General features: G+C 41.7%; 1 protein-coding gene across 3 annotated transcripts in view; it reads left to right on the forward strand.

The window, feature by feature from the left end:
* Nucleotides 1–23144, forward strand: part of LOC141145323 (carbonic anhydrase 2-like) — a 55903-nt gene that overhangs the window by 18910 nt on the left and 13849 nt on the right. For all 3 annotated transcript variants that reach the window (XM_073631901.1, XM_073631900.1, XM_073631902.1), the window contains one exon: nt 21286–21404. In XM_073631901.1, the coding sequence (XP_073488002.1) occupies nt 21286–21404 (119 nt within the window). The remainder of the gene's footprint in view (nt 1–21285; nt 21405–23144) is intronic.

Below are 23144 nucleotides of genomic sequence, written 5' to 3' on the forward strand. Positions count from 1 at the left end.
ACTATTCCTTTATATTGGCTTTTAAAATTTACAAATTTACAATTTAGAATTTGGAGGAAAGGATTCGCTCTGGGAAACACTTTTTGAAAGATAAAAGTGCATTTTTTTATACAACTATACAGATCAGACCAAAATGAGGGACAAATGAGGATGAAAGAGGGACAGAGGGACATTGCTCCAAACCAGGGACAGTCCTTCGAAATCAGGGACAGTTGGGAGCTATGTGAGCTACAGTATGTACAGCGGGACAGCGCTGAAATCTGAAGATTGGCCTGGGCAGGAAGGGGTAAACGTGCCCGGTAGGCTAGAGGAAAGCACATTTCTAGCTAGTGGTGTTGCAGGCAGTTCTTTTTATTTTTCACTTGCTTATAATATTTTATTTTTGACAACTTTTTATGAAAGTTCAGCTAGTATGCTAATTTCCTAGTTTATAGGAAAACAAAACTAAAATGAGTGCATGGCTTCCACAGTTTAGCTCCCTCTGATTTCCTCCTCTTTTATATTTGCCTGTGACTTTTTCATCCCATAACAATGACGGCCTTGTCTGTGTGTATTTAACCATCCATTGTGCCTCTTTACATGTAGAACATTGTTAATCAGCTGTCAGAACTCGATTTGTCAAGTCACTAGGCTAGAACAAATGTCTGTGAATAATTCATAGAGCTTGATGTATGACATTTTGCTATTTTTTGTTGATGATATATTGTATCTTTTTTTTATTTCATTAGTTGCCTTGTTGATGCTCTGAGCATATCCGAGTGTCGTCATATACTGTACATCATAGATATCAGGGCTGGCTCCTTGTGATCCTATGACAAAACCCCAATCCTTATTTTATTGGTATTTTTTTGATTTCATTGACTTGGGCTGAGCAAACTGATTACAGGAAGGAAGTAAAAAGAAAGTAACTGCACTTTTATAATTGAATGCATGAATTAAAGGGGTTATTCTAGTATCAAGGAAATTGTGGTCATTCTTTCTGCCCTCTTTTAGTGATAACTTGTACTGTGCTTTTATATTTTTCTACTCATGTGAGGTAATTGGGATTTATATATTTTTTTTGTTAGGGGGGCAATGCACCCTCTAAAAACGTAATTTTTTTTAATGGCAAAAGGCCATTCATTCCTGATATTTTGTCCCAGAGTTATTTTAGAATCTTAGCAAAGCATCTTCAGTACTGCTGCTAGATTTACCCAAAGGCACCCAAAGGTTTGATGGCATTTGCATAATGCACAATGATCTGTCTCAAGTGATTATTGAAGCTACTGAACAGTGCTCCTGGAAACGAGGGGCTGCGAGGTTTTGGCTACTATTTGTTTGACTGGAGTCTTTGAATATGATTTTTATTTATTTTATTTGTTTATTTTGTGTTTGATTTGATTTTGAATTTTATTGAAGTTTTTGAATTTAAGTGGAGTCTTTGAATTTGAGTGGAGTCTTTTAAGATGGTGGAATAGAACAAAAATGAAAAAAGGCGAAAGTGGAGACACTACAACGTAAAAGTAAATTGATTGCCTCCTGACTATCCAAAACTACAGGTGGTGTTCCTGGAACCTAAATTCAATATGCAAACTAGAATTATTTGAACTTAAGATGAGTCCATATGAGAAAAGAGGCTCCATATAGGAACAAGCTTGTTTCTATACGGAGCCTCTTTTTTGATGTGGACACGTCTTGAGTTTTAAGATGGTGGACAAGCGCATTTCTAGATAGCAGGGTTGCACACAGATTTAAATTTAAGATTTAAGAACCTAAATTCCATATGCAAACTAGAATTATTTGAACTTAAGATGAGTCCATATGAGAAAAGAGGCTCCATATAGGAACAAGCTTGTTCTTATATGGCACCTGTTTTTTGATGTGGACTCGTCTTGAGTTTTAGGATGGTGGACAAGCGCATTTCTAGATAGCAGGGTTGCACACAGATTTTTTTTTTTTTTCTTAAATGGTTCATAATACTTTATTGAATAATGAAGAGCTGACATGGCAGCATGGTTTGCTGAGATTATGGGCATCAGTTTCAGACTGTCACTATTGACCTCCAAAAGATCTAACAATCTAATGTCCCTTGTACAGCCATACAAGACCTAAGGCCAGTCTTGAGTGGAAGGCAGTTAACTCACTGGTATGGTTTTGGGCAGTGGGAGAAAATGGAACACATAATATAATTTTACCTCAACTCAGCTTAACTGAAACTAGAAAATTGAATTATTGTTCCTTGGTACTATTATTGAACAGACTAATGGAATCTATAGAGAGACAGGGTTCTTGCTGCTTACAATGGAAAAATAATATTATAGATGTAGTATTACACCAATTAGACTATATTTATTGTATTTGTTTAACTGTTTTCTTACTGCCTTATTGTTTGCATGGTATTTAATATCAATTATTGTGATAGTTCTTATGTTTCCCAGTGGTGTATAGTACAATCACTCATTAGTCGATGGTGTGGCTGACTTTGCATCTGTTGAATTTCATTTAAGTGAGACCACATAAAAGTCACTCATCTAACCATTCTATGGTGCCTTCAAAGACTCGACAATCTATTTGACTTTTTATTTGAGAACCGTGTCAATTTCTCAATGTTCGTAGAATGTTTTACTTCTGGATAACCTTTGAAAAGTGCATATGCAGACAACTATTTAGGATTTTTTTTTTTGGCAGGAGCAAATTCAATAATTAGAATTGTCTTCATTCCCATTACATTCAGAAAAAACTTTCCATTCTTGTCCTTCAATTTTTTTTTTTGCTCATTTCGCTGATTTTGAATTGTACCCTTTAAAGTGGTAGTAAAATCTGTTACACCACTTGTACCTACAGGTAATCCTATAATAAGGCTTACTTGTATGTAGTGTGAATATCTCCTAGACTTGCAGCGTTTAGGAGATATTCAGAGTGCATGCAGTTGGTGGCATCACCAGCACATGTGCTCTGAAGATCTGGCTTGCAGTGCCGGACCTTCAGAGCCGGTGCCGGGAATGGCGACTCCCGCGCACATACACATGAGTGATGTCATTGCGCCCCCGGCCACTCATGTATCCGGAGGCCGCTAATCTGGAAAGAAGACGGCGAAAGATGTCAGCCCTCTCAGCAGTGACATTATGGCGCTGGAGGGCTTTGTTCTAAGTTAAGTTTCTCATAATGTGCTAGTATGCTTTGCATACTAGCACAATATGCCATTGATCTGCAGGGAATTTTTTTTTACTTTCCCAGCATCTGCGGGTTTACTACTGCTTTAAATCTTAATTGAACAAATGTTCTGAAAATTAGATCTTTCAAATGATGTTCTACAGGTGTAAGGCTAGCTTTAGAGATCCCTAGAAGTGAGTTGTGTTAAAGGGCATCTTTGCTTAGGAATCTGGGTAGACTTCTCTGCTGGTCTCTTTATAGTGACCTAGAAAGGATTAGTATGATCCTTTTCCACGGACAGTCCCCACTTTTAGTTGTCTCTAGAAAACATATGTCCCTGACACAGTCCCTGGCTGCCAGCGGTGTAGCATACATGTTTTACTGCACCAGTGCCAATCCATCAGTTTCACTTTGCAGATGACAATCTAAAATGAAGCTGTTGGAGCCATTAGCACTTTTTTTCCTAATACCGTCAATACATTTCTCATAAATGTGCATGCATATTTTGGTGCCTCTGTCTTTACACCTTGAATGTCTGCTCCTTGTTCCACAAGTCTCAGACCAACTGTCTGAAGAAGTAAAAAATGAGGGTGTGTTTTTGTGGGTGTGGCTACAAAGGAGGTGTGTGTTATTTAGGGGGGTGTGGTCAATAGGGTGTCCTTGCATTTCAGTTTGAAATTCTGGTAACCTTTCCTAATTTTTGGCTTAGTAAATTTTCAATTTAAAAAGTAAACAGTTTCTAGCCCTTAGCAAAAGATAGTCCCACCTCTATTATATACACATCTAACCATCTACTATGGGCCCATTACAATTACAATATGACATCCAGGGTTGGTGAACAAACATGAATAGGAAGGTCCAAAAAACACTAGAGTATGAAATCCATAGCAACCCAGAACAGCCAATCAGAATTCAGTTAGTAGTAATTATTAAATTAGTTTTGATTATTTGGAACAAGTATAATGCCCCGTACACACGATCGGACTTTCCGCCAACAAAACCGTGGAATTTTGTCCGAAGCTCAAACTTGTCTTGCATACACACGGTAACACAAATGTTGGCCAACAATTACAGATGTAGTGACATACTACGTGGTTTTTCAGCTCTTTAGCGCCACCCTTTGGGCTCCTTCTGCTAATTTCGTGTTAGTAGAAGTTTGGTGAGTGTTGATTCTCGCTTTTCTTTTCGCATTTTTCATTTAACGCTTTTCAGTTTGCGCTTTTCATTTTGTGCTTTTCATTTCTTTTCTGAATGGCTGTTTGTCAATCAGTCATGTTGCGGAATCGGAGGAGATAACGTGTTATTTATTATTGGCCTTGGAGTTATTGGTTTGACGTTATTTTTTTGGTTGAATAATGATGATTTGATTTGGTATATTTTATATTTTTTTGGATGCATAGAATGTACTTTTTGGTTAAGTTTTATTGGCAGATAGCATGTCTAATTTTTTTTTTTTTTAATGCACAATAAAAAAATTGTGGAGAATAATACTTGGCTATGGGGTTCATTTACTAAAGGCAAATCCACTTTGCACTACAAGTGCACTGTAAGTGCACTTGGAATTGCAGTCACTGTAGACCTGAAGGGGACATGCAAGGAAAATAAAAAACAGCATTTTAGCTTGCACATGATTGGATGATAAAATCAGCACAGCTTCCCCTCATGTCAGAGCTTCCCCTCAGATCTGTAGCGAATGCACTTACAAGTGCACTTTCAAATGCACTGGCAGTGCACTTGTAGTGCAAAGTGGATTTGCCTTTAGTTATACAACCCCTATATGTTTTACTTTAAATGACAGTTTGGGAGTAGTTAGGCAGTTACATTTTAAAAAATACAATGTAAAATTGACAAGGGACGCCAACATAGTTGTATCTTTGATCTTAAAAACTACAGGATAATGGTGTTGTGGTAACTTGCACAAATAAAAAAAAAAAACAAAACATAATAATATTATTCTTGATATCACTAGAACAAAAAAGCCTTTGAAAATTAGTTTGCAATAATTCCATCAGTATCACCAGCAAAGCACCTTCATTATTAGAAGAAGAGAATGTGCTCTGCATTTGGAGATTTCATAATTTGCCACGTCACAAATGGTAATTCTCCATTACGCTAGCTTACAAGACCGACCGCTTCTGCTTCCGAGCATACGTGTTTGTACTTTGGACTTTTGTCCGATGGACTTGTCTACACACGCTCGGAAAATCCGACAACACGCATTTGTTGGCGGAAAATTTGAAAACATGCTAGCCAACATTTGTTGGCGGAAAGTCCGACAACAATTGTCTGATGGACCATACACACGGTCGGATTTTCCGCCAACAGCCTGTCATCACACATTTCCCGTCAGAAAATCCGATCGTGTGTGTGGGCCTTAACACTCTGTGCATTGCTCTTTGGATTTTTAAATAGGCCAGACAGGGAGACGTGTGTCTGGGTAGACAGAAGTACTTGGTGCTCTCTAACAATATCAGTGCATTATGCTGTTGCATAACCCGTTTAACCTCTATTTTGTCAGATGGCCAACACATTGTTCTTCAATGTCCTGTTATAATATTAGGTAGATATTCATCAAGAATAATCCTGGCTGCTGCCTGCATTCCACATTGTCACTGTAAAAGAAGGACAATGAAAATGATGGCTTATTTATCTGGCTGTGGAATTCTTTCCCTTGCTGCATCTGCTCCTGTAAACGATCACTGTAATGCCTCTATAAGGTGGGCCATCAATGGATCACATTTTAGTTAGTCAGGGACTCATTTTTAGTTAGACACATTTAGGTAATAACACTACTTGAATAAAAAAAAACAAAAAAAAAAACATATTAAGTAGTATTAAACCAAAAAGCAAACATGTATTATATTGCAGCTTACAAATTCTTAGATGTGGTGGCTGCATTAGTTTTCTTTCTTATGCTTTCTTTTCTATTTTCATTGGGTAATCCAGCCATTAGTAATTTTGGGTTTAAAGTTATAGTAAACTTTCCTTTTTTAACTAAAATAACAAACATGTCATACTTACCTGCTCTCTACAATGCTTTGAACAGAGCAGGCCCGGTCCTCTTCTAAGGTCCCCTGCCGGCGCTCCATACCCCTCCTCTTCGGCGAGTGCCCCCCACGGAAACCCGCTTTTCATGGGGGCACCCATGCATGCTCGCTCCCAAGCCTTCCTATCCGCGTCTATTGAAATTGAGCAGGCGGCTCGGCCCCACCCCCTTCCTCATCACATCATTTGATTGATAGCAGTGGGAGCCATTGGCTCCTGCTGCTATCAATGTGCCCAATGGGGAGGGAGCCATCAGCGAGAGCTGCTGCTCTTGTGCACAATGCTGGATCAGATCGGACTCAAAAAAGAAAAAGGGGGTGGGGTGGGGGCCTGGGGGGATCCTGCAGCACTTTTTACCTTAAAGGAGAAGTACAGCCAAAGCTTGTTTGGCTGTACTTCTCCTATGGATCACAGGAGTGCAGTTCTTTCTGCACTCCTGTGACCTGTTTTCAGCAGACAGAGGGCTGGCACCTGGCTCAACCTCTCAGAGAGCTGCTCCCACCCCCCCTCTACAGCTCCATTGAATAGGAGGGGGGGCAGAGAAGACAGCGGTGACAGTCACCAGCTCTCTGCTTGGAGAGCTCTGAGAGTGATCAGCAGGCTTTAATCGCTCAGTTCTCAGTCTTAAAGCCAGCGGGGGACAGATGCTGCATTTACCTAGGTAAGTATGATTCTTAAAAAAAAAAACATACTTACACTATATTACCAAAAGTACTGCCTTTACACGCACATAAACTTTAATGGCATTCCAGTCTTAGTCCGTAGGGTTCAATATTGAATGGGACTACCCTTTGCAGCTATAACAGCTTCAACTCTTTTGGGTAGGCTGTCCACAAGGTTTAGGAGTGTGTCAATGGTAACGTTTGACCATTCTTCCAGACATGTATTTGTGAGGTCAGACACTGATGTTGGATAAGAAGACCTGGCTCGCAGTTTCCGCTCTAATTCACCCAAAGGTGTTCTATCGAGTTGAGGTCTGGACTCTGTGCAGGCCAGTCAAGTTCCTTCACCCCAAACTTGCTCATCCATGTCTTTATGGATCTTGCTTTGTTCACTGGTGCACAGTCATGTTGGAACAGGAGCTGTTCCCAAAAAGTTGAGAGCATAAAATTGTCCAAAATGTCTTGGTATGCTGATGCCTTAAGAGTTCCCTTCACTGGAACAAAGAGGCCAAGTCCAACCCCTGAAAAACAACCCGACACCATAATCCTCCCTCCACTAAATGATTTGGACCAGTGCGCAAAGCAAGGTCCATAAAGACATGGATGAGCGTGTTTTTGGGGGGGAGTAACTTAACTGGCCTGCACAGAGTCCTGACCTCAACCCAATAGAACATCTTTGGCATGAATTAGAGCGGAGGCTTCTCATCCAGCATCAGTGCCTGACCTCACAAATGTGCTTCTGGAAGGATGGTCAAACATTTCCATAGACACACTCCTAAACCTTGTGGACAACCTTCCAAGAAGAGTTGAAGCTGTTATAGCTGTAAAGGGTAGTCCAACTCAATATTGAACCCTATGGATTAAGGCTGGCCATACACTATACAATTTTCTTATTCAATTTTTTTCTAGATTTACTTTCAACTATGTAGTGCAAGGGCCTGCCTAATTGCATACAAATTGAAAGGGTTTAGGTTTGACCTGTTATTTTATAGTTTTGTTAAATCTAAAGGAAAGTTGAACAAGAAAATTGTATAGTGTATGGCCAGCCTTAGCCTGGGATGCCATTAAAGTTCATGTGCGTGTAAAGGCAGGCGTCCCAATACTTTTGGTAATATAATGTATCTTTTAATGCATAGAATGCATTGAGGTAAAAAAAAAAACCCTAATGCCCTGTACACACGGTCGGATTTTCCGATGGAAAATGTGTGATAGGACCTTGTTGTCGGAAATTCCGACCGTGTGTAGGCTCCATCACACATTTTCCATCGGATTTTCCGACACACAAAGTTTAAGAGCAGGATATAAAATTTTCCGACAACAAAATCCGAAATTCCGATCGTGTGTATACAAATCCGACGGACAAAGTGCCACGCATGCTCAGAATAAATAAAGAGATGAAAGCTATTGGCTACTGCCCCGTTTATAGTCCCGACGTACGTGTTTTACGTCACCGCATTTAGAACGATCGGATTTTCCAACAACTTTGTGTGACTGTGTGTATGCAAGACAAGTTTGAGCCAACATCCGTCTGAAAAAATCCTAGGATTTCGTTGTCGGAATGTCCGAACAAAGTCCGACCGTGTGTACAGGGCATTAGGCCTCTTTCACACGGACTGTCTGTTCAGGTCCGCCTGTCAGTTTTTTAGGCGGACCTGAACGGACCCTCCATAGACATCTATGGAGCGTCGGATGTCAGCGGTGACATGTCCGCTGACATCCGACCCGCTCAAATCCGAAAAAGTGTAACGGAGGAAAAACCTACTTTTCCATCCGTTTTCGGATCGGATTGGGTGACGACGGACTCTACTGTCCGTCATCACCCGATCCCCCATAGGGGAGAGCGGCGCTCTGACAGGTCCGTCGCTGCACAGTGAGCAGCGATGGACCTGTCATTTTCCTGATCCCCGCTGAGAAAGAGGATATTCACGGGGCGGATCATCACTAATCCGCCCCATGTGAAAGAGCCCTTAGGCTTTAGAACTACTTTAATATTGCTTTAATTATGTATTATTAAATAAAATTCTGCATTCATCTGTGTTGTGTATATCTGCTTGTCAGGGCTGGTACAGGGATTTTTGACACCCTAGGCGAAAACCTAATTTTGCCTCCCCCATTGGCCCCACCCCTGACTCCACCCCCTTTGCCCTGCCCATGTGACAGAAGGCACCGCTATACAGGAAGCATCAGCTCTACTTCCTCTAGCGCTGGCTCCAGAGCTGCGCTGCACCTCTAATTACATTACCGGTCGGACTGCGTTAGTTACATGCTGCAGCCTGCAGAGCATGCAGACGTGGAGTGAAACCAGCAGCTGGGCGCCCCTAGGCAGCAGTGCGCCCTAGGCGGCTGCCTAGTTTACCTAGTTGTAGCACCGGCCCTGCTGCTTGTAGGTCAGCTTTAAACACAAATACAAAAATTATGGATTGAAGGATGCACAGGAAAATTCTACCCATTTCTCTTTATCAGAGCACTTGTCAGCTAATTGAAAGTTCAAAGTGTATTATCCCTAAGCTACTTCGCAGATGATTAGTATCCGTGAAGAGTATGTTGTCAATACTAGAATTTAATTTCCATTCTGTGTGCAGAGAGCCATAAGAATACTAAATACCATAATGCTATTTATATATATATATATATTTGTTCCTTATTTTATTAAAATGCCTTATGTTATCAAAAAAATTATAGACATAGCACTAAATATGAAATGTAAAATTATAGATTTTAAAACTTAGATGGGCCATATTTGATTTTAGAAGAAAATGATTTTCACCTAGTTTGTTTTGCATTACAAGGAACAATAGGTACAAGCTTGTACGTGACTGCCAGTATCGGAACAGCTTATTCAAACAATAAGGTGTTATCTGCTGGTACAGGCGGTGCTCTGACACACATAATAGTTCGGTTGTTGGGCTATCACTAGACAGACACATTTATGCCAAACCTTACTTAGAGCTTTACATAAGCTAGGGGGGAAAAAAATCATTTAACATTTAGAATAGATAATTTCCACTAACTATAATAAAGCTGTCATAGAATATATTGTACATAATAGATCACAACTATACACAGCTTAGGGGCAAGAAAAGAAAATGACAAAACATAGCATGTTATTTGTGGTTGCCAGTCATCTGTAGGTGAAGGCTTTTGGTCGCAGCTTTTGCTTTAGATTGTGGCTTTTACACCAAGGAGACGTCTTTCTATATTCTCTAAATTCTCCAAATACTAATGATATTTAATTATAGAAAACCATTGTTAACCTCCCTGGCGGTATGATTATTTGGGATTTGAGGTGCTGAAAGCGGTACAATTATTTTGCATGGAAATTTGGCGTTTTATATTGTAGGTCTGTAATTCTTAACAATAATACACTTAAATCTGTCCAAACAAGAGTTTAGTACAGGGATATGGAATTAGCGGACCTCCAGTTGTTGCAGAACTACAAGTCCCATGAGGAATAGCAAGACTCTGGCAGCCACAAGCATGACACCCAGAGGCAGAGGCATGATGGGACTTGTAGTTTTGTAACAGCTGGAGGTCCGCTAATTGCATATCCCTGGTCTAGTAGATATCCCGGGTATGATGAACACAAAGTCATAAATTATAATATAATACATAAATATGAATAATTTAAAACAATAATAATAAAATACATTTCCCCACGATTCACTATCGCTCAATTCTGCAAGTGTTCTAATTTACTATCGCTGTTTTCTAGCTGGTCTAAAGCCACTTTTGACTTAAAGGGACACTTTTTGGTTGCTATGGACAATCTCAAGTTTCCAGGCAGAAAGAACAATATATATAACATAAAACTGCATGCAGGGCATGGGCCAAAGCACTGGGGACAAAAGGGGTGTGAAATGATTTCATACAGTACTGTAATCTGATGATTTTTACAATTTTTCGAATTTGCCGCCAAGCTCCGCCCCCGTGCGTCGCGACGCTTGCAGGGAACGGAGCCTGGCACAGAGAGGCTTCGGAGGAGGACGAAGCACATAGACAGTGCGGGGGGGACATCGCAGGATCCTGGGGACAAGGTAAGTAACCTGCACCAGGATCCTGAGATGTTATCCCGTGTGTGGCTCGGGGTTACCACTAATGGGACTGAAATTTAACCCCGAGCCAGATTTGGGGAAAACCGCCAGGGAGGCTACTACTGAGCGATTGCTTTAAATATGTAATTGACATGTCTGTGCACACAAGGATAAGCATAAACGGGCAAATGTCTCGCCATGATAACAGATATTACTTATCACGAGCAGCCAAAACCAACACTAGTAGTTTGTGGTGAGGACAATGATACCCTGACCTCAGCTCCCCTTACATTATTCTTTTAAATAACCTTAAAGTGTAAAGAAACTTTTGAATAGTACTTTTTGAAAGTTTCTCTACCTTTTGTACTTCCCCTGTCCTCAGCAGGATCTTAGTTCTGGCATTGGATCCCACATCCCTGCCCCATAGAGGTGAATGTCTTTGTAATGGGCATGTGCGGGCAAAGAAGGAAGAGGGTGGGCAGCCACATCTAATCATTGGGGTGGAACCTCAGGAAAGATAATGCCAGAACTTGGTAAGTATTTGGTTGAAAAGAGGGCGCATGGGTTAGATTTCATAGTGGGGGTGTATAGGGAAACTTTTTCAAAAGCTACTTTTTTGGCCTCTTGCACACGGTACTGATGTTTGAGCATCGGCTTTTTTGGGTGTCATTTCAACTGTTTGTTATGCACATATTTATACGCATTCACGTTCACGTATTAGCATGCACAATACGTTCATGCTACACAGGCGTATTTAACCCTTTATTTGGCAGCTAGCAGAGGTTAAAAGCACCCCCCGCCCTAGCGGCCAAATAGTGCCACTAAAACAACGGTAAAGTGACGCTAAAACTAGCTGCATTTTACCATCAACGCCCTCCCCAGTGTGAAAGTAGTCTAATGCCCCGTACACATACGATCCGCAATTCTGCCAGCAAAAGTCGGATGTGAGCTTTTGGTCAATTCCGACCGTGTGTATGCTCCATCGGACTTTTGCTGGCAGAATTCCAGCCAGCAAAAGATTGAGAGCAGGTTCTCTATTTTTCGGTTGGAGAAAGTTCCTATCTGAAAATGCGTTCGTCTGTATGCAATTCGGATGCGCAAAAAATCACGCATGCTCGGAAACACTTTATTTGCTTGAAGCATTGAACTTCATTTTCTCGGCTTGTCGTAGTGTTGTATGTCACCGCGTTCTTGACGGTCGAACGTTCAGAGAACTTTTGTGTGACCGTGTGTATGCAAGGCAAGTTTTAGCGGAATTCAGTTGGAAAAACCATCCAAGTTTTTTTCTGACAGAAATTCGGCTTGTGTGTATGCGGCATTACTCTCTCTATAACTTAAAAGCTATCCTATTCTGTAACCATAAAATTACCCCTCCCTTTGACCCTAACGCTGTTCCTCCCTGTAACCCCAACCCTTGCACTAACCCTTCCTGAAATCCCAGGTCTAGCACTAATCTTTCCTGTAACCCTCCAAGTAACCCTACTTGTAATCCCAACTCTAATGCCCTGTACACACGGTCGGACATTGATCGGACATTCCGACAACAAAATCCTAGGATTTTTTCCGACGGATGTTGGTTCAAACTTGTCTTGCATACACACGGTCACACAAAGTTGTCGGAAAATCCGATCATTCTGAACGCGGTGACGTAAAACACGTACGTCGGGACTGTAAACGGGGCAGTAGCCAATAGCTTTCATCTCTTTATTTATTCCGAGCATGCGTGGCACTTTGTGCGTCGGATTTGTGTACACACGATCGGAAATTCCGACAACGGATTTTAATGTCGGAAAATTTTATAGCAAGCTCTCAAACTGTGTGTGTTGGAAATTCCGATGGAAAATGTGTGATGGAGCCCACACACGGTCGGAATCTCCGACAGCAAGGTCCTATCACACATTTACCGTCTGAAAATCCGACCGTGTGTACAGGGCATAACACTAAGGCTGATCTTATATGGGCGACTCTGAGGCTAGCAATCCTGCCGGTGGCAATTTGTTGAAATCTCCAGCAGCAGAATTGATAAGAGGCTGCCCATTTGTTTCTAAGGTGTCGCTCCCTCTATAGCTTAGTCAGCAAGATGTCAGTCCCAATGGTATCGATTGAGATTAACCACTTCAATACCAGGCACTTAGACACCTTCCTGCCCAGGCCAATTTTCAGCTTTCAGGGCTGTCGCAATTTGAAAGACAATTGCGCTGTCATACAACGCTGTACCCAAACAAATTTTTTATCATTTTGTTCCCACAAATAGAGCTTTATTTTGGTGGTATTTGATCACCTCTGCGGTTTTTATTTTTGGCGCAACAAATAAAAAAAGACCGAAAATTTTGAAAAAAAAACAAGTTTTTCTTTGTTTCTGTTAAAATTTTTTGTGAATAAGTACGTTTTCTTCTTCAATGACGGGCACTGATGGGCACGGATGGGCACTGATAGGAGGCACAGATGGACACTGATGGGTGGCACTGTTGACACTGATTGGTGGCACTGATGACATTAGATGAGTGGCATTGCTGGGCATCACTGCTTTATAATGGTGCCCGTCAGTGCCCATTTGTGGGCACTGATTGGCACAGACTGGGCACATTGGACACATGTGGATGGCCATGGGGTACATACCTGGCCATCCACATGTTGCCCGCTTCCCTGGTGGTCCTGGCGGCTTCCCAGGTGATCTAGTGCGGGAATCTGAGGGGGGGCTGTGCTGATAAACAATCAGCGCAGACCCCCCCTGTCAGGGGAGCCGCCGATCGGCTCTCCTCTACTCGTGTCTGTCAGACGCGAATGAGGAAAAGCTGATCAACGGCTTTTCCTATTGATATCGTGATCAGCCGTGATTGGACACGGCTGATCACGTGGTAAAGAGCCTCCGCCGTAGGAGCAGTGTGTCAGACTGATACACCGCTCCACCGATCCCCGCGATGCGTGCCCCCACGGGTGCGCGGCGGCATGTTATCCTGAAGAACGTCATATGACACCCAGTAGGATAACTGAACCACCGCCTAGCCGTCAATCTGCCATAGGCTGGGTGGGAAGTGGTTAAGCAGCGTTTGAGCCAGTGACCGAGCGTCATCTTGCTGCATGTGGTTACAGAGGGAGCAATTCCACAGGAGTAAACAGACAGCCATTTTAGTGATTGTGCTGCTGGCAATCTATCACTAGTGGCAGGATGGCCCATTTAACATCTTCTTGTAAAGCTTGCTTTGCACATAAAGATTTCATCTATAGATTCTATTCCATAGTGGATGGACAACTCTCCTGCCGCTGGCTATTGTTTTCTGACATCTGGTACACTGGGCTGCCAGAATACCTGAATAGTGTTTGCAGCTGATTGGTTGCAGTCACTGTTCGGCTGGCCTCTTTCTGCCGGGCTGTTTCTCAAAGTTTTTGAGCCGTGTGGTGTCAGGGTGTCACACGGTTTGAATAACCTGTGAATCAGCCAAAAGTTGAACCGTGTATGGCCAGATTAACTTTCACAATAAATTGTCCTGTAACTCTCACAATAACCTTCCTTATAACTCTCAAACTAAGAGGTGAGTTTACTAAAGGCAAATAGACTGTGCACTTTGCAAAGTGCATTTCCACTCTTAGTAAATGACTAGAAGCTCTGCTGACTTCCATCACCCAATCATGTGCTAGCAAAAATGCATTTTTTTAAAAATTTTCCTTGCTTGTGATTGGTTACTATTTGCAAAGTGAAGCCCTACCTCATTTACCAAGCTCTGGAGTAACTGCACTTGCAGAGTGCAACTGCACTTTGCAAAGTGCACAGTCTATTTGCTATTTGCTATTTTTACTTTTAGTAAATCAAGCCTCTTTGAGCATCTTAATGAGACACAGTGGGGGTTATTTACGAAAGGCAAATCCACTTTGCACTACAAATGCGAACTACAAGTACAAAGTGCACTTGGAAGTGCAGTCGCTGTAGATCCGAGGGGGACATGCAAGGAAAATAAAAAACAGAATTTTAGCTTGCACATGATTGGATGATAAAATCAGCAGAGCTTCCCCTCATTTCAGATCTTCCCCTCAGATCTACAGTAACTGCACTTCCAGTGCAATTTCAAGTGCACTTTGCACTTGCAGTTTGCCCTTGTAGTGCAAAGTGGATTTGCTTTTCGTAAATAACCCCCAATGTACAGGGATAGGGACAATTGTAGACATGCACCCACACTCACTCAGGTTGAACTGGGTGGACTGGTGTCTTTATTCAACCTTACCAACTATGTAACACTATGGGGGGTTATTTACAAAAGGCAAATCCACTTTGCACTACAAGTGCAAAGTGCACTTGAAATTGCACTGAAATTGCACTTGGAAGTGCAGTTAATGTAGATCTGAGGGGAAGATCTGAAATGAGGTGAAGCTCTGCTGATTTTATTATTCAATCATGTGCAAGCTAAAATGCTGGTTTTTATTTTCCTACAGCGACTGCACTTCCAAGTGCACTTTCAGTGCAATTTCAAGTGCACTTTGCACTTCTAGTTTGCACTTGTAGTGCAAAGTGGATTTGCCTTTAGTAAATAACCCCCTATGCACTCCCAATCCTTATGCTGCATTCACCTCTGTGATGGGATGCTTTTCACCAATACTAGTCTTCCTGTGCCACAAGATACCATCACAGGTCATAAAGTAAAGGTCTACTGTTATGTCTCACCCATGACATCTCAGTTTTTTGTTAAGAGAATAAACCTGTAGCACAGCTACAACTGGCATTGCAGTTCATACATGATTATTTAATGGTGTTTATTCTGCTAAGTCAACCTAGGCGGTAGCAAAACAGTAATCCTGCTATTATACTGGTGTGCGGCATGGTGGGAACATTTATTTTATATATACTCTCAGAGGTTTTAAGTGGTGGGTCCACCTTTAGAAAAAAACACGTTATGTTTATTTTACTACAAAGAAGAAATGCTTAATATGTTGAAGTGGTATTAAACCCAGAAGCAAACATTTCTTATATTGTAGCTTACCAATTCTTAGAAGTGGTTGCTGCATTAGTTTTCTTTTTTGAGGCTTTTTTTCCTTCTATTTTTATTTGGTTATTCAGCCAGTAAATCTGTTTTTCAAAAGAACAAACTCTCATGCAAATGTATCAGTTACATGGATGAGACAAACCATTTAACGCCGACGGGTGCTTACAATGTTCAGCTTTTATTTATGTAAAACCTTTTCCAAAAAGGAAAAAAAAAAAACAAAAAAACAGATGCCATAACTGATTATAAAATGTAAGCTGGAGTTTGACTTTGATTTGTTAGTGTATTTAAATCTGCTAGTACATCTAACACCAAATGTGCCCCAAGTGCTCCTTCACACTCAAATACAGGAGATGTGTCACTTACCAGATCACCAGGTGAAAACAGAGGGAAAAAGCCTAATATAAGAAAACGAATGCAGCCACCACATCTAATGATTGGTAGGCTCAGATATATAACATTTTTGGTTTTGGGTTTAACCACTTCAGTACCCGGCCATAGTAATATGATGTCCACAGATGGGATCTCCCATCCTGGGTGGATGTCATATGACAGCCTGGGATTCCCGGCCGTCTAGGGGGCGCCCGCCGCGTTGCTCGGGACCCGGTGCGTGTGCCCGGCGGCCGCGATGTCCGCCGGGCACCCGCGATTGCCCGTTAACCGGGCCGGACCGTGGATCTGTGTGTGTAAACACACAGATCCACGTCCTGTCAGTTGAAAGGAGAGCGATCTGTGTTCCCAGTACAGCGGAACACTGATCAGTCTTCTCCCCTTGTACGTCCCCGCCCCCTACAGTTAGAAACATATCTAACCCCTCGTGTCCCCCTAGTGGTTAACCCCTTCACTGCCTGTCACATTCACACAGTAATCAATGCAATTTTATAGCATTGATCGCTGTATAAATGTGAATGGTCCCAAAAATGTGTCAAAAGTGTCCAATGTGTCCGCCATAATGTCGCAGTCACGAAAGAAAATCGCGATCTCCGCTATTACTAGTAAAAAAAATAAATACATAATTTTTTTTTAAAAATGCCATAAATCTATCCCGTATTTTGTAGACGCTATAACTTTTGTGCAAACCAATCAATATACGCTTATTGCGATTTTTTTTTACCAAAAATATGTAGAAGAATACGTATCGGCCGAAACTGAGGAAAAAATGTGTTTTTTTTTTTTTAAAAATTGAGATATTTATTATAGCAAAAAGTAAAAAATATTGTGTTTTTTTTCAAAATTGTCGCTCTTCTTTTGTTTATAGCGCAAAAAATAAAAACCGCAGAGGTGATCAAATACCACCAAAAGAAAACTCTATTTGTGGGAAAAAAAGGACGTCGATTTTGTTTGGGTACAACGTCGCACGACCGCGCAATTGTCGTTTAAAGTGCGACAGCGCTGAAAACTAAAAATTGGTCTGGGAAGGAAGGGGGTGAAAATGCCCGGTATTGAACCGGTTAATATCGCTTTAAGTAAAATACAAGTGGTACAGTTTTCAAAAACAATACTAACTATTTTTTTGGGCTTAAAAAAACGCCCATTCCCCTGGCAGAAAAAAAACTTTTGTACAGGAGTTTAGGGGAGTTTGGGAGCTTTTAGACGAGTTTAGGACCATTCAGTGTTTTTGTCTGCCAGAAAAACCGCACTCAAAAATGCAAAACAGAAGGGTTTTTTTTTCTGTGATGAGCTTAAATATGCCTCTAAACGCGCAAATGTGCATGGACACACAGGGATTGATTTACTAAAGGCAAATAGACTGTGCACTCTGCAAGTGCAGTTGCCCCAGAGCTTGGTAAATGAGCCAAACCTGTGCAAGCAAAAATGCATTTTTTTTTAGTTTTCCTTGCATGTAGTTGGGTATTCTTTGCATAGTGAAGATTTACTTCATTTACTAAGCTCAGGAGCAACTGCACTTTGCAAAGTGCACAGTCTATTTGCCTTTAGTAAATAAACCCCATAGGATAACATTGAGCTGCTTCTACAGGTAAAACCAAAACTCCTGTTTTTTAAGTCCAGTGTGGGTGGACCCTTAAAATAAATTGACCTGATCCTGAAATGTTTGTTCCGTACCGATATGCTGTTTTCTTGGTGTGGCTGGGTTAGGACTTGTGTCTGTCATGTTCATGCCCTACATAGATAATTTTTAAAATATTCACTACTCATTGCTGGGAGTAGCAACCTATGTCACAAACAAGCAGATTACTACTCTGTAGAACACAGAGGCACAATGGGGGTTATTTACTAAAGGCAAATCCACTTTGCACTACAAGTGCAAAGTGCACTTGAAATTTCACTGAAAGTGCACTTGGAAGTGCAGTTGCTGTAGATCCGAGGGGGACATGCAAGGAAAATAAAAAACAGCGTTTTAGCTTACACATTAATGGATGATAAAATCAGCAGAGCTTCCCCTCATTTCAGATCTACCCCTCAGATTTACAGCGACTGCACTTCCAAGTGCACTTGCAGTGAACTTGTAATGCAAAGTGGATTTGCCTTTCGTAAATAACCCCCCTTGTCTTTATAGAGTTGGCTAAGTACATTGGAGAACATGCTGAACCATGCATTGGGGGTTATTTACGAAAGGCAAATCCACTTTGTAATACAAGTTCACTGCAAGTGCACTTGGAAGTGCAGTTGCTGTAAATCTGAGGGGTAGATCTGAAATAAGGGGAAGCTCTGCTGATTTTATCATCCAATCATGTGTAAGCTAAAACGCTGTTTTGTATTTTCCTTGCATGTCCCCCTCGGATCTACAGCGACTGCACTGCCAAGTGCACTTGCAGTGCAAAGTGTATTTTCCTTTAGTAAATAACCCCCATTAAGTGCAGTAGTTTGTTATTGTTCTTAATGGTGCTAGTTCACATTTATGCGGTGTACTGAACATGGTTACCAACCATCCGTACATTTACGGACAATTTGTACATTTTTGGCTGATTTACAAGCTGTCCGTAAATGTCCAGTATGGACAGCGGCGGCTTGTAAAAAAAAAAAAAAAAAAAAAAAAGGCTGTTGGCCAACTTTGGAACTGCGCATGTGCAGTTCATAAGCCAGCCGAATGCCATTCGGAAATCTTTGGCATGCCTCCGCAGTGGCTTCGGGTGACGTCTGTTTAATTTATTCATACAGTAAATGATATAGAGGATGGGATAAAAGCTGCAGAAACTAAAGCCGATAGAATTTTAGCACGCATAAAAAAGGAGCTATACTTCAGAGATAAAACGATAATCCTGCCACTTTATAAAACTCTGGTTAGGCCACATCTGGAGTATTCTGTCCAGTTCTGGCCACCAGTCCAAGGGATGTGCTGGAGAAAGGAGGGTCCAGAGAAGGGCAACAAAATTAAGGGGACTGGCGGACCTCAATTACGAGGATCGACTACAAGCACTAAATTTATTCTCGCTGGAGAAGAGACGATTGACAGAGGACATGATAGTGATTTACAAATACCTCAATGGTGATCCCAGTGTGGGAAAAAAACTATTTAGTCTCAGGGAGTGTAAGGCCCGGTTCACACAGGGGCGACTTGTCAGGCGACCTAGCCGCCTGACAAGTCGCCTCCCGTTCTGTACAATGGAACCGTTCTAATCGGAGCGACGCAAGTCGCTCCGACTTAGAAGAAAGGTTCCTGTACTACTTTGGGGGCGACTTGCATAGACTTCTATACAGAAGTCGTCTTGCAAGTCGCCCCGGCAGTCGTGTGCAGGTCGCCTCGGTGAGGCGACCTGCAAGTCGTGCCGCGTCTAGTGTGAACCGGCACTCAGAAGACACGGGGGGGGGGGGGGGGGGATGGCACACAATGAGATTGGAGGAGAAGCGGTTTAACCCTAGACTGTGCAGGGGGGTTTTCACTGTGAGGGTGGTAAGGATGTGGAACTCTCTTCCACAATTGGTGGTGTCAGTGGGGAGTACTGATATTTTTAAAAGACTCTTGGATGTGCATCTTAACCTCCCTGGCGGTTTTCCCGAGTGTGGCTCGGGGTTAAATTTCAGCACCATTAGCGGTAACCCCGAGCCACACTCGGGATTACATCTCAGGATCCTGGTGCGGTATACTTACCTTGTCCCCAGGATCCTACGATGTCCCCCCGCTGTGTCTGCATGCTCTGTTCTCCGCCCCGATGTCCTGTGTGCCGGGCTTCGTTCCCTGCGAGCGTCGCAATGCATGAGGACGGAGTCCGGCGGCAAATTCAAAACATTGAAAATTCATAACACATACAGTACTGTAATCTTACAGATTAGTACTGTATAAAAAAACTTTTCACATCCCTTTTGTCCTAGTGCTTTGTCCAATGCCCTGCATGCAGTTTTATATTATATATACTGTTCTTTCTGCCTGGAAACTGGAGATTGTCCATAGCAACCAAAAAGTGTCCCTTTACGTCAAAAGTGGTTTTAGACCAGCTAGAAAACAGCGATAGTAAATTAGAACACTTGCAGAATTGAGCGATAGTGAATCGTGGGGAAATGTATTTTATTATTATTATATTATTATCTTTTATAATTATTTATATTTATTTATTATATTATCATTTATGATTTTGTGTTTTAAACTTCATCATACCCGGGATATTTACTAGAGTCTTGGTGGACAGATTTAAGTGTGTTATTACTAAGAATTACAGGCCTACAATATAAAACGCCAAATTTCTATGCAAAATAATTGTACCGCTTTGAGACGCAAAAATCTGAAATAATCATACCGCCAGGGAGGTTAAGAAACACAACATACAGGGATATGGGAAAGGATTATAGACACTGACACACGTACGCCTACACCGGTTAAACTGGATGGACTGTTGTCTTTATTCAACCTTACCAACTATGTAACTAGATGTACCCATGTAATTATGTCATGGTGCACTGCTTTTTATGCACATCCGACGTGCATTTCCAGTCATTTTGATCTCAGGAGCTAGACGCTCACCTACGCTGACCACTTGTCAACTGTGCGTTATAATGGCTTTTAATAGGAATAGAGTGGCATGTTAATGTATGGCAAAGCAGTAAAAAAAACTCGATGTGAACCAAGCTTTGAATCCCTGCTTTAGGCAGTTTGGTCATTTTTGAGACACACCCAATGGGGGGAATTTGTGCTTCATGTTCATAGCTGCTTATAACTCCAGTCTGACCCACCTATTATATACAGTATATATAGGGAAATGTTCTGGGTATTGCTGGGTATGTGAACTTGCAAGCACAGGCTGACTCTTCACCTCCTCATCGATGTAAAACCCTAACAATGTCTTTAAGAAGCTTGCCTAAAGGCTCATGTCACAATTCATTTGACTAATTGGGAATGACTCATTAGCAAGCAGTAAACTAGGAAGCTATAGACGCTTAATGGGTCAATGGTCTCTTAAGTGTTTATTAAAAGAACTTGAGGATATGGATTTCCTTTGGCACAGATAAGTAGGCACTAATCTATTGTTTGTTCTGGAATTCCAGTGCTGAAGGGTGGGGCTCTGCATGGCACCTACAGACTGAAACAATTCCACTTTCACTGGGGATCCTGTGATGGGCACGGCTCCGAGCACACTGTGGATGGAGTGAAATATGAGGCAGAGGTAAGCTAGCATTGTCATTTCTCAGCTGACTGCAAACTGTCGATGAATGATGGGAATGCTTTAGCATTAATGTGAAAAAACACACGCTATGTATATTCTTTTAAAGCTGATGTATGGCCAGTATACAGCAAATTGAGATAATTGGGTGAATCCATCCACAGGTTTTAGCTTTGCACAATATGGGTATTGGTTAGAACCCCCATCAGGTTTATTTTTCTTTGTAGTGATTAAAACGATTTTCCCTCACTTCCTGTGTGGTCACTGAAACGGGAAGTTTAACAAATCTTTCCAACGGGGCACAGACAGTAATAAAGCATTGTTAAAGGTACAGTCTACCTTTTAGAACACTTTTCTTTTTACGCCTCAGGATATAACAAGGATATAATGTGAATGTCACATTTTCCAACCCCCCTCCCAGATACCTGAATTGCGAGATGCTTCTCCCTGGCACATTCGTACAGACCTGGGGCTATGGAACAGTTTGCAGGAGCCTGAGCCCTGCGCCCATGAAGCACTGATTGTGGTTACAATGCTCTGCAGGCTTCATTTTTAAAGTTTTAATAAATGCATGTTTTATTAACATGTAGACAAAAGAGAAAGGTCTGGTGTCACCAGTGACACATCTCCATCATTGGAATATGCAACAAAAGAGAAATTCGCCCTGGGACTTTGAGTAAGGTGAGCACAGTTGGGCCAATAAGCATAGCAGCAGTAAATATAGTATAAAGGTTTATTCAAATAGGGATAATACATGCATGAATAGCATACACAAATTCAAAGCCATAAAAGATACATATAAATAATAGTAAATGGATAAAATAGCAGTCATAAAACACAAAGGCATCTGGTTTAACCGACGCGTTTCACAAGACACAGCTTGCTTCTTCAGGGGTGGATGTTTGTGAAATGTACCTACAATGGAAAAATACAAGTTGGGTGTATGGCATAATATTGATTGCATAAACACATGGTAAGAGGGGCCTTGGTACAAGGGACCCCATACTGACCACTAGGCAAGACCAGAACACTGAATGAGCAATTCCCAGAGGGCGGCAGTGACAAGTGTCTCACCTGGGAGCTGAGGAGGCAAAACCAAGCAAGACCCACCAAGGGCCAACCGGAGGGCGAGCATGACACGAATGGAAAATATGTGTCCCTAGAGGTCACACATTGTCCATAGGGGATAACAGATGTAAACATAAGTATGTGTATCAGAATTGTCTAAAGTAACAGAGTAAGCATAAGTATATAATAACATATATGTATATGTATGGATTAAACAACCTAAGCTAATGATGGTAGGGACATGGAGACTAAGGGGAAGAGTGGTGAAAAGATACAGTGTTTAATCTATACATATACATATATGTTATTATATACTTATGCTTACTCTGTTACTTTAGACAATTCTGATACACATACTTATGTTTTCAGATGATATCCCCTATGGACAATGTGTGACCTCTAGGGACACATATTTTCCATTCGTGTCATGCTTGCCCTCCGGTTGGCCCTTGGAGGGGTCTTGCTTGGCTTCGCCTCCTCAGCTCCCGGGTGAGACACTTGTCGCTGCCGACCACTGGGAATTGTTCATTCAGTGTTCTGGTCTTGCCTAGTGGTCAGTATGGGGTCCCTTGTACCAAGGCCCCTCTTACCATGTGTTTATGCAATCAATATTATGCCATACACCCAACTTGTATTTTTCCATTGTAGGTACATTTCATACACATCTACCCCTGA

Source organism: Aquarana catesbeiana, linkage group LG05, assembly GCF_042186555.1.
Source record: "Aquarana catesbeiana isolate 2022-GZ linkage group LG05, ASM4218655v1, whole genome shotgun sequence".
NCBI classification, from domain to species: Eukaryota; Metazoa; Chordata; class Amphibia; order Anura; family Ranidae; genus Aquarana; species Aquarana catesbeiana.